At 33.5% G+C, this 18240-nt stretch overlaps 1 protein-coding gene across 2 annotated transcripts; it reads left to right on the top strand.

Annotated features, from left to right (window-relative positions):
* The first annotated feature begins 9621 nt into the window (after positions 1–9621).
* LOC141701271 (protein STRUBBELIG-RECEPTOR FAMILY 8-like) lies at positions 9622–15937 on the top strand. Of its 2 annotated transcripts, XM_074504957.1 has the most exons (17): positions 9622–9952; positions 10756–10888; positions 10992–11063; positions 11172–11237; positions 11340–11411; positions 11519–11590; positions 11740–11811; positions 11901–11966; positions 12065–12130; positions 12215–12522; positions 12698–12954; positions 13786–14057; positions 14143–14278; positions 14975–15117; positions 15208–15364; positions 15483–15645; positions 15766–15937. In XM_074504957.1, the coding sequence occupies exons 1-16, from the start codon at positions 9847–9849 to the stop codon at positions 15603–15605; spliced, it is 2121 nt and encodes a 706-aa protein (XP_074361058.1). In that variant the 5' UTR covers positions 9622–9846; the 3' UTR covers positions 15606–15645; positions 15766–15937. The 2 variants fall into 2 exon arrangements, with proteins under 2 accessions (XP_074361058.1, XP_074361057.1); XM_074504956.1 differs by having other exon boundaries at positions 15483–15937.
* The last annotated feature ends 2303 nt before the right edge of the window (positions 15938–18240 follow it).

Genomic DNA, 18240 nt, shown 5'->3' with positions numbered 1-18240 from the left:
ACCTCTGTAGCTTGTGACATCTACCCTAATGGAGTTTTCACATGGTCCAAGCTTGACAGCTGTAGTTGACGGAGTCCTTGCTGATGCAGAATCCTCTAGATTGTACTTTTTGAGGAGTTCCTTGAGATACTTGGATTGACAAATAAAAGTTCCATCTAACCTTTGATTTACTTGTAATCCAAAAAAGAACTTCAGCTCTCCCATCATGCTCATTTCAAATTTGTTGTGCATTAACTTAGCAAATCTCTTACAGAGATTATCATTAGTAGACCCAAATATTATATCATCCACATAGACTTGGACTAATATTGTATCATTCTTATGCTTTTTAGAAAAGAGAGTTTTGTCTATGACACCTCTAATAAAGCTATTTTTAATAAGAAATTCAGAGAGAGTGTCATACCATTTTCTCGGAGACTGTTTGAGTCCATAGATAGCCTTGAAAAGAAAGAAGACAAAATCCAAATGATATGGATCTTCAAAACCAGGAGGTTGCTCTACATATACCTCTTCATCCAGCTTTCCATTCAGAAAGGCGCTCTTGACATCCATTTGATAAACTTTAAAGTTAGAGAATGCTGCAAATGCCAAAAATATCCTGATGGCCTCTAGTCTAGCCACTGGAGCATAGGTTTCATCATAATCAATGCCTTCAGCTTGTGAATACCCTTTAGCTACCATTCTTGCTTTGTTTCTTATAACCACACCATCTTCATCTAGTTTATTCCTGAATACCCCCCGAGTACCAACAGCTCTCTTGTGTGTAGGTCTAGGTACCAGTTTCCAGACTTGTTGACTTTCAAACTGATTGAGTTCATCTTGCATAGCAATCACCCAATCTGGATCAGTCAGTGCTTCCTCAATCTTCTTAGGTTCCATCTTAGAAAGAAATCTTGAGAACAGACACTCATTTTGAGTAGCACGTCTAGTTCTGACTCCAACATCTGGATCACCAATAATCAACTCAAAAGGATGAGCTTTATTCCAGACAGTCTGTCTTGGAAGATTTGATCTTGATGATTCGACTTGAAATTTATTGGGATGTTGTGTCCTACTAGATGATCCTTCAGCATCTCCCCCTGAGTTGTTGCCATGTTGACTTGAAGATTCTCCATCAGTAGCAGTGGTATCTCCATTGTTGCCAAAGTTTCCATCACCATTACCTTGAGTATCATCATGATTAACAGGTTCTTCACCAGCAACAACCTCAGGTTCTTGACCATGTTCTGATTCTGAATCTGACATATCATTAAACTTCAGTTTCTCAGAAGGATCTTCAGTTTGGATACTAGGGAGTTTAGTGTCATCAAATGTAACATTGACACTTTCAGTTACTTTGTGTTGATCAATGATAAACACTCTATATGATCTTCTTCCATATCCAACAAAAATACCCTCATATGCCTTTGCCTCAAATTTACCACGATGATCATCTCCATCCTTGAGCACGAAGCATCTGGCACCAAATACATGAACGTATTTGATAGAAGGTTTCTGTTCATTCAAAATCTCATAAGGAGTTTTCATGAAGTCTTTGTTGATTAGAGTTCGATTCTGAGTATAACATGCAGTATTGACAGCTTCAGCCCAAAAGTGCATTGGAAGACCTGATTCACTTAACATCGTTCTTGCAGCTTCAATCAATGTACGCTTCTTCCTTTCTACCACTCCATTTTGCTGAGGGGTTCTAGGAGCTGAAAATTGTCTGGTAATCCCTTTGTCTGTACAGAATCCATTGAGAAGTGAATTCTTGAATTCTGTTCCATTATCTGACCTTATTGCTCTAACAGGGACTTTAGAATCTAACTCAATCATCTTGATATGATCAATCACAACTTGTGGTGTTTCATCCTTAGAGTGAAGAAATAAAACCCACGTATACTTGGAATAGTCATCAACTATCACAAGACAGTAACACTTCTTTGACATCGAAAGGACATTAACTGGTCCAAATAAATCCATGTGCAATAATTGCAAAACACCAGTTATGGAAGATGTGTCAGTGCTTCTGTGACTTGCTTTCTTTGACTTTCCTTTCTGGCAAGCCTCATATAGTCCTTCTGGAGAGAGTTCTAGCTGAGGCAGACCTCTGACCAATTCTCTTTTGACAAGAAAATTCATTGTTTTGAAATTGAGATGAGAAAGTCTCTTGTGCCATAGCCAACTCTCATCTGACGATGCCTTTGCATAGAAACAATTGACTTCAGGATTGCTTCCAGAGTTCATGTTAGCTATGAACAGATTTTCTTTTCGGATTCCCATCAAGGAGGGTTTTTCACTTTTCTTGTGTAGAATCTGACACTTCAGCTTGTCGAATAAAACATTGTAGCCGTTGTCACAGAACTGACTAATGCTAAGCAGATTGTGTTCAAGTCCTTGCACAACATACACATTTTCAATGATAACATTTCCAGCTAGCAAACATCCATATCCCTCCGTTAAACCTTTGCTGTTATCTCCAAAGGTAACCACTGGGCCAGCTTTCTCAACCACATTTGATAGCAGGGCTCTATCTCCGGTCATATATCTTGACGATCTGCTGTCAAGAATCCACACTACCGGTTGTACCTATTTAATGCCCTGCAATACAAATGGATTAGACCTTCTTCGGAACCCAAGCTTGGCTGGGTCCGACATATTTGTAAAATTGGCCTTTATCAGGCAAAACAACATTCTTAATTTTAATATTCTCAACTTTCTCAATGACTGGACATTTGACCTTGTGAACAGCCTTGACAAATTTCTGTTTAGGCTTAGGCACAAATGTCTCCTTTCTAGCTTTAGGAGGACTAGCAGTCTTAGACCTATCATGCTTTCTATTATTCACATGCTGACGAGGAGTAGTCTTATCATTAGAAACATGCTTACCATTAAAATAAGCATACATCAGATTAAAAGCACAAGACATACAATCAGGAACACCACATGCTTTATGAGAGGGATTAACAATAGGCAACTTATGCATGGTAGACATGGCATTTGTGTTATCCAACTCATGTGTGTCTGAGTTAGTCTCAGTTGCTTTCACAACCTTGACTGGAACTTTTGACACACTTGACTTGGAGACAACTTTCTCATTAGCATTATCTTCAGCACGGATTTCTTCTTAAATAATAAATGAGGTCTCATCAAATGGTTCAGCAATTGATTCTTTATAGAGGGGTTCATCAACACCCTTAAGCACATGTGGTACTTCCCTGCCTTTAGCACAGACATGAGGAGGGGAGTTTATGCCTAATTTTCTAATAGCAGTATTGTAATCATAACCTATTCCAGATGTTTGATTAACAGCTTGCTTATTGTAAAACTCTTTGGACTTCGAACAAGAATTAAAGTAAGCTTTAACCTTAGCCTCAAGACCGGTGATCTTGTCTTTGAGAATAGTTTCAAGTTGTCTATAACAGTCAACTCTATTCTCTAGAAAAGATACTTGTTCTTTTAATTTATCTTGATTAATGTGCACAAGTCTTAATTCATTGACCTCTTTCTCAAGGTCTTTGATTTGTTGATTTAACAATTCATTATCATGACGAGCACAATATAAGGAACCTCCTAGATGATAAACTAATTCAGCATCAGTAAATTTTACCTCTTTTCTTGACGATGAGGTATTTGCATCACTAGCCATGAGAGCAAGATTCCCAACTTCTTCATCTTCACTGTCAGTATCATCCCAGCTTCTTCCCTTTGCCAGGTAAGCCCTTTCGGATTTACTCTTCTGATTAGAATCATAAGAGTTCTTCCTAAATTGTTTTGGCTTCCTGCATTCTGTGGCAAAGTGTCCCAACTCATTACAGTTGAAGCATCGAATGGTGCTTCGATCAACCATCCTTGTTTTGTACCCACCACTGCTGGTGTTAGAGGATGAAGATCCACCTTTCTGGAATCTGTTGTAGTTGGACTTGTACTTGAACTTGGGATTCCTTTTGAATCTGACATTTGAGAATCTCTTGACAATCAGGGCCATTGACTCATCCTCCAATTGCTCCAGTTCTTCCAAGGAATAAAAATCATCTCCTGATTCATTTGTAGTAGGAGGATCAAATTCTGCTACTATCACATTTTCTTCAACCTTGGAAGACTGTACCATTCTTTCTGACTGTTGAGATTGTTGATGTTGTGGTTGTTGTTGTTGTTCATTTGCTACTAGAGCAGTAGACGTGCTGACCACTCTTCCTTTCCCGTAAACTTTCTTCTGCTGAATCTGCTCCAACTCATAAGTCTTTAACACACCATAGAGCCTTTCCAAAGAAATCTCACTCAGATCTCTTGCTTCTCTTATGGCAGTGATTCTATGTTCGAGATGAGTTGACAGTGTTAAAAGGAACTTTTTGTTGACCTCCCTGATGGAATAGTATTTACCATTAATGTTCAGGTTGTTGATTAATGCATTGTACCTCTCAAACACTTCAGTGATTCCTTCTCCTGGATTGGATTTAAAGTATTCATACTCAGAGGTTAGGATTTCTAACCTGTTCTCCCTAACTTCCTCTGTGCCTTCATTAATAACCTCAATAGTTTCCCAGTTATGTTTGGAATCTTTACAATTCATCACATGTCTATTCATCAAGGGATCAAGGGAATCTACTAAAATTAATTGAAGGCTAGCATCCAGGGAGGCTTCTTCTTTTTCAGCAGGAGAAAAATCCTCAGGATTCTTTACATAAGTTCTAGCTTTGGTGATCACCACATCATTTTCTATTACCTCTGGTTCAATAACCATTGGAATTTTTGGACCTTTCTTTAACACTTCCAGATATTTGGGATTAGCAACTTGTAAAAACAATAGCATCTTCTTCTTCCACATGATATAATTTTCTTTATAAAATAGTGGAATTTTAACGGTTCCAACTTTTTGTAAGTCATTATGAATTTTTGAATAAATAAAAATTCAAGGAGTTAAAGAAACACAAAAGTCTAGGATCTTGATTTGTTCGTTAATCAGAAGGCTCTGATACCAATTGTTAGGTCTCAATATGTTTGTAGAAGGGGGGTTGAATACAAACAATACCGTTTAATCGAATAAAATGCGGAATAAAAAAGTGAAACAAAATTCAAGTTAAATAAAATTATAATTAAACTTGAAAGGTGTTACAACAACGGTATCGTTTACAAGGGATTAATCTCAAATCAATTATCACAAATCTAGAATAAATTCAACATGAACTTTTTCTATTTTTGCAATAAAAAGGATCAAATGCTATAAGCGATTTGAGATTAAGTTCTAGGGATTTTGATCCGCTAGATTGTTACACAAGAACAAGATAAATAATTCTAGTGGTTTGGATTTAACTTTACAATCTAGAATTTTGATCTTGAATAAAGCAGATGAAAAATGAAATGTTTTGCTTTTGTTTCTAATGTGTTCTTGACTTGTGTGTTCTGTATGTTAATAGAATGAATGTCTTCTGCTTCTTTTATCAAAACAGCCGAATGGAAATGAACTACAATGACAATCCCTTGGCTCAGCAAGACAATCGGTAGAACTATCTTTAGAGCTAGCAAGACAATCAGAATGAACTAGCAAGACTTTCGGTAGGACAATCAGATTGTTTTTGCTAAAAATAAATAGATTTAAATCCTATAATAATTCTGGTAAGACAATCCTTTTGAATTATCATGACTTTCGGTAGGACAATCAGATTGTTTTTGCTGAAAATAAATAGATTTAAATCCTATAATAATTCTGGTAAGACAATCCTTTTGAATTAACATGACTTTCGGTATGACTATTGATTGTCATACTGAATGTCATACTAATACAATCAGTTGTCTTGTTGAATTAAAACAGATTATTAAACCAATTTAAATTCTGAAAATTCTTAATATTAATTCAGAATTAATTAATCAATTAATTCAATTAATCAAATAAATTAATCTTTGAAGATATAATTTATTTTCTTAATTAAATTATATGACTTAATTAATTAATAGAGAATTAATACTAATCTTGAGCAGCATCCATTCTTCTGTATATCTTCTGAAGATCACTGAAATATATGAATCAATTCCACCACTTCAATGTTGACACTCGATGTACTGTCTGGTTCATGAGTGACTAACTTCCGTGACATTTTTTCATGCCTTGACCTTAATACTCTTGATTTTCTTCAGACTAAATCCTTGTAATTAATTGATACCCTGACGAGATCTCTGTCACTTGATTAAATCCACAATCTTGAATTATATCACTGAGGCTTGATCAATTGCTTGAGCTTCTTCCAGTGAATTAAGTCATCAAGTCTGTAGATGAACAATGCTTCTTAATCCTTTGACATATGTTACTCAGTGAGATCTCTCTGACGATAGATCCACTATTTACTTATTACATTCTTATTTGAGTTGAGTTAAATCCTCGAATAAACAAATAGGCTATGACATATGCCTTTCATTGGCCATTAGGGCTAGATTAACATAGCTGACATCTTCATCCTCAAACCATCTGCTGCCCAGTCATTTTTTTGTGTAATAAAAGCCCTTTCCTTTTGTTGGAGCAACTCAAAATACTTCTGTTTATAATCCACAGGCTCAAACTTCTTCTTGCTGGAATCTGACTTTCTACACTCACTGGCAAAATGTCCTGCCAAGCCACATTTGAAACATTTGAATTTTGATTTATCCATCATGTTTCTATTTGGCTTAGCCGCTCCAAAGTTTTTCTTGAACTTGAGCTTGGAAAATCTTCTGAAACGGAATGCAAGATGTTCATCAATATCATCCATATCATCTTGGCTCAAAGAATCTTCATTTTCAGCTACCAGCCCCTTGTCCTTGTTTTCACAGACCTTTGTAGTAGACTCAACAGCTTCTACCTTCACCTTTCTCCTTTTCCAACTCAGCAACCAGTGCTATGGACCCTCCTTTCTTCCTTCCTTTATCCATCCTCTCATCTTGCTCTATTTCAAGCTCATAAGTTTTCAGGATGCCATACAATCTCTCCAAGATAAACTCCTTGTAATCCTGAGATATTCTCAGTGAGACTGTCATTGGTTTCCATTCCTTTGGAAGAGATCTAAGAAACTTGAGATTGGAGCCTTTTGTCTGATAGACTCTTCCATACAACTTCAGAGCATTTAGTAGTTTTTGAAACCTACTAAAAATGCCAGTGAGAGACTCACTATCTTCACAATGAAAATGCTCATATTGCTGAATCAGCAGCTACATCTTATTCTCCCTTACTTGCTCAGTACCATCAAAGATAATCTGAATTGTGTCCCAAACCTCCTTGGCTGTTTTGCAGTTATTGATGTTATCAAATATATCACCATCAACTCCATTGAACAATATATTCATGGCCTTCTTGTCTTTCCTGACTTGCTCAATATCAGGATCTGACCATTCATGCCTAGGCTTGGGAACAGATGGTTCATTCCCTGTTGCAGCTCTCATTGGTACATGATGACCTCTCTCTATGCAATCCATATAGGCCTCATCTTGAGAAAGAAGATGTAGGTGCATCTTCACCTTCCAGTGGTGATAATTGTCTTTGTCCAGAAATGGAATCTTTACTCCAACATCCTTCTTGTTCATCTTGCTATTTTGTTGCGGTCTTTAAACTCTTTTTACTTCAAGAGCTTGCTCTGATACCAATTGTTATTCCCTAACAATACAACAAGAATTATAGAAGGGGGGGGGTTTGAATGTAATTCTGGCTTCTTTTTGAGATTTATGAAAAATAGTTATAACTCAACTTATATCTAACTGTTTAATTTACAAAGTGCGGAATACATAGTTAAGTTAATCAAACATAAAGTAATAAAAACTCAAGTCTTTAAAACTTTCTGGTGGATTTGAATGTATCCACCAGAGATATATATATCAAGAGAACCCTGTGAAGCTTGAATGGCTCTCAACTGTTTTACAAGTGAACAAACAAACTAAAGAGAAATTCTACAGAATACAACTTACAAATGTTTCTCTGCTAAAATGTGTTTTCTTGGTTTGTTTGTTGTTGGTTTGTTCTTTGCTACACTTGGTTTATATATCACCAAGTTTACATAGAATAAGACAAGATAATAAAATAAAACCTATCAAGTCTAACTCCATGCTGCTTCACTACTCTATTCCAGCATCTTTGAAAATCTTCATAACTTGCATGCAAATGGTAATGCTTCTTTGTTCTCATTTTCCTGCTAAACAGGCTGCCACATTCCTTTTGCAAACACTCGACGCATGTGACTGTGTTGTCACTGTCAACAGATATTTGAATTGATCATCCGTCAGGTACATGCTTGTTATCCGTCGGGTAACCTTGTTGATCATCCATCGGGTAGCTTTGTTGATCATCCGTCGGGTAGCCATTTATCACTTGACTCCATTTCATTTGTGCAGAATTACAAGACATCTTATATTTACATTTAATCAACCTATTCTGCACATCTACTAGTAGTCTACATGATTCATAAGCTACTACAGAATCTTATACAAAGTTGTTTGTAGAAATGTGCTACATGACTTATTGTTACATAAGCTACTCACCCGATGGATATCAATTAATCATCTGTCGGGACTATATTGAATCATCCATCGGGACTATAATTGATCATCCGTCGGGTGTTACAAAATTCACTAAGTTAAATCTACTAAGGTGTTTTGTTAAGCTTATCATCAAGTACAAAACATATTCCTAACAACAAATAATTTTTTTATATTACATTTAAGTGTTCTTATTTCTTAATCTTACACTCTAATTATTGTTATTTATTGTGTACCAAAACGACAATCAATCAAATATAACTTGCTTTGCCTTCAAATTATTGTTATTTACACTCTTATATTACATGTAATTTTTTAAATTTATTAAAAATATTGAATATTTAAAAGTGTTACATAGAAAAAATTGTATTTTTATCCGGTCGTAACCGAGATTTTACCCGAGCTTTTCATCAAGTTTTTATCTAGATTTTTCGTGTTTATGATTTGGTCGGATTTTTAAGAAAAAAAGAGGCACGTTTAGGACCCACGAGTCGAGCCGAAGCGAGTTGGGTTTTTTCCGGATCAGACTTTTCAAACTTTATTCTCAATCAGATTTTAGGTTTCAGATTTTTTGAACATATCTACAGTTACCTAGCAAGAAGAGATTTGTTAAGTGATTAAGATTTTTGATAATAAATCTTTAATAACTATACGATGAATATATTGAAATACGAATGAGTTGTATAATTAATAATTAAATTAATTAATTTCGATCAATTAATTCGAAATCAATTCAAGATGGCATATAACATATTTTTATTAGTAAAATTCATATTAACACAGGTGAAATTCGTTATAATTATAAGGTTGAAACTAATAAAAAATGACAACTCATGTGGTGAAAACATTTTTAATTTTTTTTTAAGAAATTCTAATATTACACTTTTGTTAATTTATGAAAAAACCAAGAAGCACAAGTCAAAGAGTCAAAAGCCCAAGAAATTCCCTCCCTCCAAGAAAAGGACAATAATGTAATTTTCTCAAAGGATCACATAATAAGCCCATAGGCCATAATAGTATACAAATATTCCATCTAATCTCGTTTATAAACAATTAAAAATACAGTACACCCTAGATTCAATCAATGGCATAATCCGTGATATCACAAACAGTCGAGGGTAATATCGTCAAACAGAATCAGTCACAGACTCACAGTACCGCTCATAACTTGCTCATTTCCATTCTGCACCTGAAAACACACTAAAAAACACACACAAACACACACACTTCATTTCTCTTCAATACTTTTTTCAATGTTTGCAACAATGGCGATGAGTACACTTCATTTTTTAACTCTTTAGTAACTTCACTACAACGGTGATCTCGCTGCTTTTGTTCAGTCATTGTGCTTTTCGACGTGTTATCGAGAAAATGAAGATCAAATGTACGCATTCGAGTTTCGAGTTTCGTCTCGTGTTGCTTATAGCGTTAGTTTTCAATCTAAGTGTTGTTCAAGGCGTAACGGATCCTTCTGATGGTATAATTTTACATTATCGTAATGTTTATGTATTTGTAAATGTTGATTTTTGTTATTTTGTTGATTATTATTGTTTTATAATATTCTCGTACGGTAAAATCTCCATAAATTTATGTTCTCAGTAGATATCGCATTTTGTTGATCCCGGTCATAATAGATGCTAGGTGAGCTAATATGTTTATTTTTCGCGGTTTAATGTACTAGTACTAGACTAAGTATTGTGTAAACGAGGTTTATTATTGTCGAAATTTGTTGTTGTATTGAAAAGTTATTGTTTTAATGTACTAGTATTAGACTAAGTATTGTGTAAATGAGGCTTATTATTGTCGAAATTTGTTTTTGTATTGAAAACTATTTTATATGAATCTATTACATTTTTTGTGTCTGTGATTAGTAGATATGTTTGTGCAGATTATATATATTCGACTAAATAGGCTCATGCTCGGATAGGCTGAGCGTGGTCAGGAATAGTAAACGTTATATTATGTCATATAGAGGAGAAAAGAGGATAAATGTGATTAATAAGTTAAAGTTATTGGGACGGGATTTAAGGTGTTACAAAGTTTTATTGTTGGTATAGTTTATCTTGGTTTGTTATTGGATTTTGAAGTTGTGAACGCCTAATGAATATATAACTTTGTAAAACTGATTTGTTTGTTTTCGTTGAGTTGCAGTCGAAGCAATACAAGAGTTGTAGTGACATGTACTGTTTTTCTTGGTTTACAATTGGTTAAAAGTTAATGTAAATGGCTATTGAGTGTATTATGTTGCTGGTACTGAATGTGGTTTTCGTTGAGTTGCAGTTGAAGCACTACAAGAGTTGTACATTTCATTGAATTGTTCTACACAGCTAACTGGTTGGACATCAATTGATGGTGATCCATGTGGGGAATCATGGATGGGGATTACGTGTCAAACTTCTGCTATTGTTTCTATGTAAGTGTGTTTGTACTCATTTTAGACACGTATATAATTTGAAGTTGATCTTTAATTTTATTAGTATGAAATGAACAATAAGCTGTAATCTTCTATTGGGCAGTCAAATTTCCGGGCTAGGACTCAGTGGTTCAATGGGCTACATGCTTTCCGGTCTTGGTTCGCTAAAAATATTGTGAGCATGATATTGTACAATCACATTATATAAGTTTACACTTGTTTTTAATGAAGTTTTTTGCTGATTCAGTTCTTTATATGTTTATTATCTTGTCTAAATTGTCAGAGACGTGAGCGACAACAGGATTCATGAGTCAATTCCTTATCAGTTACCACCAAATCTTACTAAATTGTAATCTCTCATATCTTCTGAATTTGCATTTTTTATTGTATTAAGAAGTTCTATAGTTAGACTGCACACAATGTAGTGATACAATTTCATTACATGAAGCAGTAATATTGCAAACAACAACTTCAGTGGGAATCTTCCTTATTCCATTGCGAGCTTGCTCTCTCTTAGTTATCTGTAAGTTTCTCATATGGACTGTCGTATTTGGATTTGGGGATGTTGTTCAGTCTAGCTGTATGTACTTGCTCCATGCATTCATTAAATTAATATTATTTTGGTTTTAGGAACACAAGCAGCAATTCACTTGGTCAGTCTGTTGGAGATATCTTTGCAAATCTTACTGACCTTTTGACCTTGTAAGATTTCTTAGTCAGATGCCTATTTAATGTCAATTAACTTTTGTTTAGCTGCTAAAAGCATTTCACCCTTGATATATAGCAGTATCAGCGTTCTTTTTTAACTGAAAATTTGATATGTAAATCCGTTGACATCCATGTAATAACAGGGATCTCTCTCACAACAACTTGAGCGGAAATCTTCCCACTTCATTTTCTTCATTGTCAAATCTTTTGGTTCTGTGAGTTTCTAGAAGTGCTAGTTCTTCCTCAACTTTCTTTTAGTTTGCAGAGGCCTGAAAATCTTATCATGATGTTGCACATTGGGTAGTCATTTGCAGAACAATCAGTTAACTGGTTCACTTCATGTTCTGGATGGGCTTCCTCTGACTGATTTGTAAGTTTGTCAAGTTAAATTTAATATCACATTTATGATTAGATTAACCCAAACAAAGCGGTTTCACACTTTCATTTGTATCTTAAAATTTTCCACAGGAATGTGGCAAACAACAATTTTAGTGGATCGATAACACAAAAGATTAGTTCCATTAGCAACTTCATGTAAGATTGCACACCCAATACTTTTTATGCTCACATTGTAACGTTTCTGGGCAACAACATTAACATAAGACTAGCATAAAACAGATATGATGGGAATTTATTTGATGAGAGTCCTGCATACCCTCCTCCACGACCACTTCGTAGATCTCGTCATAACAAAGGCGATTCTTCAGGTTCACATGCATCTTGGGGTTCTGATGGCCAATCATGCAATTCATTTAAAGGAAACAAGAACAGACTGACAATTGGACCTATTTTAGGCACTGTTTTGGGTTCTTTGGTGGTGGTAGTTTTGGCTGCAGCTGCCCTTTTTGCAGGCATTTGTAAAAAGAAAAGGAAGGATAACACGACAAAAAATTCTTTTGGAAATATTCCTCTTATCCCAGAAAGAGGTAACCCATTGTTCTCTTTTTCTGGAAAAAAACTATATCACATGAACTTATGTATATTTCTGCGGAGTCTTGATAACTGATATGTTCTACTTATGTTGGCTTTATAAAGCATGTGGAAATAATGTTTTCATCAATTAGATGTAGATAAAAGTTTACTTCATCCGTTGCCTTGCAGTGAATAACAAGGGTCACGAGCAGCGAACAAAACCCACTCCAACTACATTAGATTTGAGGTCCCTCACCATGGAGAACCTAATGTGTCACAAGATGCAAGGAAATAATGGATCTGTCAATATAGTAAAATCACCTGTAATTGCTACATCATATAATATCAGCACTCTTCAAGGTGCAACAAACAGCTTTAGTCAAGAAAATCTTGTTGGTGAAGGAACCCTTGGTCGTGTTTACAGAGGAAAGTTCCATAATGGGAAGGTGTGCGAACTGGTATTTAGTGTGCGAACTGGTATTTATTTTATAACTATTAATCCCTTTATGATATGTTTATCATATGAATGCCTATTCGTTCAAGACACCAGTTAAGGCTTTAGATGAGTTTAAATGGGAAAGACTGCGTTGCATATTCAAGTAGTTGAACTTTAAGATGTATTATGATTCCTTTTAGGTTGAAAATATATGTATATATTTAAAACACAAATCTTAAATTTCAGTCAAGGTACACTGAAAATGTATTAGTATGTTACACCAAATTGCTTCCAAGCCGTATATGGATCAGTTAAGTGTAAACGACCATTAAATTTTATTGATGCTGATATGCCTTCGATGTTGTGATTTTTGGTCCTTCACACTTTCAACTTGTGTCTTGAACTTAAAGCTAAACCATTTTCCTGAAAGAAGAACTCTTTCTCCAAAATAGGAGTCTGTAGATTATTATTGGGGATATATTGAATTTGAGAGCACGTGTGATTTTGTATCACCGTTAACTGAAAGTTGGCTTTCACACTGGAGAAACAACTAGTTTCATATTTGACTCATTATAAAGCAAAGGGATTTAAAAAAATCAATTTTACTTTAGATTTAGGGTTGCCTCAATGTCACGAATCTTTCTTTCCATCTTGACTGTTTGAACAAGTGCTAATTCTATTTCTGCTGAGTAGTTTTCTATCATTTAAATTGATTTTTCTTTTAGGAAATATTAATAAGTTCAACCTTTATAAGTTTCTTAAAAAACTATCTTTACTTGCTAGGATATTATTCAATATGTTTTCCAATATATTTGAGGAAGTTTACTTGTTCTTACAACAGGTTATGGCCATTAAGAAGATAGAAAATGCAGCACTGTCATTGCAAGACGAAGATAATTTTCTTGAAGCCATTTCACACATGTCACGCCTTAGGCATCCAAACATCACTCTCCTAACAGGTTATTGTACAGAACATGGGCAACGTCTTCTTGTTCATGATTATATTGGCAATGGGAGTTTGCAGGACATGCTTTACTTATCTGATGATAGGAGCAAGGTTCTGACATGGAATGTTCGTATCAAATTAGCACTTGGCGTTGCTCGTGCCCTCGAGTATGTCATAAGTTACGATATATTTAAAATCCTATCCATCTTATATTCATGCTTTTCTAGTTTGCTAAGCATTTTCTTATATCAGGTACTTGCATGAAGTTTGCCTACCTTCTGTCGTCCACAGAAACTTAAAGTCCGCGAACATATTACTTGACCAAGAGCTTAATCCCTACTTGTCAGATTGTGGTTTAGCTGCTCTGCTACCAAATACAGAGCGACAGGTAGATTAATGGGGCTGTAAAGTTAACTCTCTAATAGTCCAATGTAGTTTTACTATGCTCGATAGGTCATCGCACACACGTAGTACTTATTAAATAACCATACATTGGTCAGTTATGAATGTTATTTATAATTTTCATTTGGAAGTTGTGAAAATAGTAGGTGAAAATCAATTTGGGATAGATAAAGTGTGAATTCTAGATAGAAAAACCAGTGCTCCCTTATAAAAAAGGAAGTCCACATAAAATTGGAATTTTAAAGAATCACTTAGACTCTTCGCATAAGCTATGTTTATCATTTCTTTCAATTTAGATCAGAGGAGATTTGTCAAACTAATTATGAAGATGGAATTTTCATCACTCTTTCTTGGCAAATAGGAAGATTAGCTTCAATTTTGGAAGCATGGAGTTGCCTCAAATCTGTGTAGGAGATAAGTTTGTGAATTATAGCTTTTATAAGACACTATCAGTTGCTCATTAGGGAAGTTTTTGAAGGTCCCTATGACAATTGACATATTTTGTTATTAATGATTCCTGAGGTTGATTATGACTGTCTTAACTACTGGACATAGAAAGCCAAGGACATCCTTGGAAAAATTCAGTTTTCTTCATGTACATATATTTGCAGATTTTTTATCCTTAGCATTCACTTCTTGATCTTTACATCAGATTTCTTCTTGGTTCTATCTTGTGAGTTAGGTATCATCAGCTCAAATGGTTGGCTCATTTGGTTATAGTGCTCCTGAATTTGCCTTATCTGGAATTTACACCGTAAAAAGTGATGTGTATAGTTTCGGAGTGTTGATGTTGGAGCTATTAACAGGTCGCAAACCATTGGATAGGTAGAACTGATGTTGCACATGTTTCTAACTTTAGTGCTACATTCTATCATCTAAATTGTGGAAGATTCTGTTGGTTGTTTCTTCATGCAGTTCAAGGGTGAGAGCAGAGCAGTCACTTGTAAGATGGGCTACTCCTCAACTTCATGATTTAGATGCCCTGGCAAGGATGGTTGATCCGGCACTGAATGGCATGTATGCAGTAAAATCTTTGTTGCAATTTGCTGACATCATTTCCTTTTGTGTCCAGGTATACTTATGACCTAGCATAATTCTATGAAAGCCATGCTATAAATCTATATGATTCTAGCCAATGTGGTTTTAGTTTCCTTGAGTAAAAGATGAACAAATTTTAAAATATCGTTCAGCCTGAACCTGAGTTTCGGCCTCCTATCCCTGAAGTTGTGCAAGCTCTTGTGCGATTGCTGCAAAGGGCAAGCATACAAAAAAGACGATCAAGTGAGGATATAGGCTTTTATATGAACACCTGATCATATGCAGTCCAAATGTCCTATCAGCTATGTATCCAGAGTAAGATTCTCAGGACTTTTTAACAATGTTTTCAAGGTCAATAGACTGAGGGTGGTGCATTGTTGAAAGTTTGCCAAGATCACTAACCGCAAAAATTCACAACACTGTTGGTGATTGCAGGAGATGCAAGTTGAGGGCATATACTTCTTTTTTTAAAAAAAAAAATGTGTATACATATTATAGCGAACTCGTGGAAATTTTATAATCTTCCCAACACAGTTTTACAAAATAATCGTTCACTTCCTAGCAAGGTTGGTTGCAGATCAAAGTACTTGTAGTGTGAAACTCATAAACTGAAAGCAAAACCATGTTTCTAGAAAAGGTGATATGGCCGGCGGGTCAACTGTAGAAGGCCGAAGACCCTTGTTCTTCAGTTCAGTACCGGATAGGCGAATATTACAAGATTAACATACAGTTATTATATCTACTAGCCTTAAAATTATTAGTATAATTAATATTTTTAAATTATTTAAAATTATATTAATTTTTTTGGATAATTACCTTATTAGTATATTTATAAATAATAATATAAATATTTTTTGTTGTCGTGATTCGATCCTGAATATTGGATAGTGTATACAACAAATAGTTTGTTAGGGAGGTTTTATAATAAGAGACCGGACGATCTAAATTTAAAAAATTTCTATTAGACATATTTTGTGCGCGGTCAATCAATTATTCTTTTTAACTAAACTAAAATACACTCTATTTAATTCAAAAAAATGATATTAATTTTAAAAAAAATCAATTCACGTAAATTAAAAAATCAAATATATGTAAACTTTGGATAGTCGGATTTTTGAATCTATTATATATATAATTGAGCAATTAGGGGTTCATCAATACAATTTATTCATTTGAAAATTACTTAATTACCCCTCATAAATATGTACTAATAAATATCAAAGTTAATAACATATATTAATTACATCTAACTCATTAATTACTAATAATAGTATATTTATTACTACTCCTTTATTGTAAAATAAGAACTTATACTTATAATTACATTTTAATATTATTATATTTTATATATCTATTATTATCACATTTATAAATATCGTATTCTTATTTAGATACGCATAACACTTATATTATAAGTTCACAATACGCATATACTTGTGTCAAATTAATTATCGTGCAACTTATTTTCACAAATTTAAAATTCTAATACATACGTGCGTACGTACATATATACACATATATGCATACATATATACGTACAAATATATATACAAGATATAAGAAATTAAGGTAACTAACACAAATGAACTCAATTTATCGTAATTGATAAACATGATCTTATCAAATAATGAATTTCAATATTTTACCGTAACAATTTTGGAATTTAACAAAATTTTGAACACTTTGAAGTACATTTTTTACAAAAATCATTTATGAGTCATCTGATACAAAATTGAAAAAAGCGTGTCTCACACCATACCATTTTTTTCAATTATATTACATGTATACATTTCATTAACATATTAGTTTTGAAATTATGTGTGTCTCATTTGGGCTATAAAATACACATGCTGAAAAAGCTCATCATTACATCAAAGACTGTGCACAGATAAAATAACTTTTTGTAACAAAAAATATATTCCATTTCATAAGCATGTATACAAATTTTATAATAGTTGATGTTAGATCATACCCGTGCCTTGCACGGGTTATAGAACTAGTTCTAATTAATATTAAAGTGCACTTCATGTACACATTCAAATTCCAATTCATATCAAACTTTATATTATTCTAATAAATATTAAAGTCAACCTCTCATGTCAATTAAAATTTTAATTTATATTGAGGTCAACTTTCTCTATCAATTTATATTTTAATTAATATTGAACTCTATATTATTTTAATCGATATTAAAGTTAACCTTTTATACCAATTTAAATTATAATTCATAATGAGGTCCATATTATTCAAATTGATATTGAAATTAACTTATTCTACTAATTTAATTTTTATTCAATTAAATTTTAAAATGATCTTTACTATATTAACCAATTTAAATATTATTTATTTAAAATAATCTACGCTTTTCATCCGAGTTATAACAAAATTAATTTTTTTATTCGAGCTAAAATAAAATGTTAAAAAAAACTAGATATAATTAGTTGAATTTGGTTGGTATAATGTTTCTCAAGTTAAAACAAAATAATAAATATTATTGACACGGCTAATAAAATTATAGTATTGAACCGGGCTAAAATAAAATAATTAGACTATTTATTCAGAATTAAAACACATTATACAATTGAACTTATTGATCCGGGTTAAAAAATTATGATAAAACTAAACTAATTAGTTGGATTTGATAGATATAATGAACCTCGGGTTAAATCAAATTAATATAAACTATTAATTCGAAGATGAAGAGAAGTTAATATCAGAATTAACATAATTCATACACTATTCATCTAAACTAACTTAACTTTTAATTAAAAAAAGTTGTGATCACACGTAGAAATATCAATAAAAATATATAAGTGAATGGGTAACAATATTTATTTCAAATACCCCTTCTTAAAAATGTCATAAACATTGATTATATATTTATGATTAAATCATGTCATTTAAAAATAT

Source organism: Apium graveolens, unplaced genomic scaffold (genome assembly GCF_009905375.1).
Source record: "Apium graveolens cultivar Ventura unplaced genomic scaffold, ASM990537v1 ctg3671, whole genome shotgun sequence".
NCBI lineage: Eukaryota > Viridiplantae > Streptophyta > Magnoliopsida > Apiales > Apiaceae > Apium > Apium graveolens.
Note: the sequence above shows the minus strand (reverse complement) of the source record. Positions and strands in the feature narration are given on the sequence as shown.

What these genes read in the sequence shown, in the direction of transcription:
- LOC141701271 (XM_074504957.1), top strand. Translation starts at nt 9,847, where the DNA reads ATGAAGATCAAATGTACGCATTCGAGTTTCGAGTTTCGTCTCGTGTTG. An exon ending in GGGCTTCCTCTGACTGATTT is followed by an intron (nt 11,967 to 12,064) that starts GTAAGTTTGTCA and finishes AATTTTCCACAG; the next exon opens with GAATGTGGCAAACAACAATT. An exon ending in GGTCGCAAACCATTGGATAG is followed by an intron (nt 15,118 to 15,207) that starts GTAGAACTGATG and finishes TTCTTCATGCAG; the next exon opens with TTCAAGGGTGAGAGCAGAGC.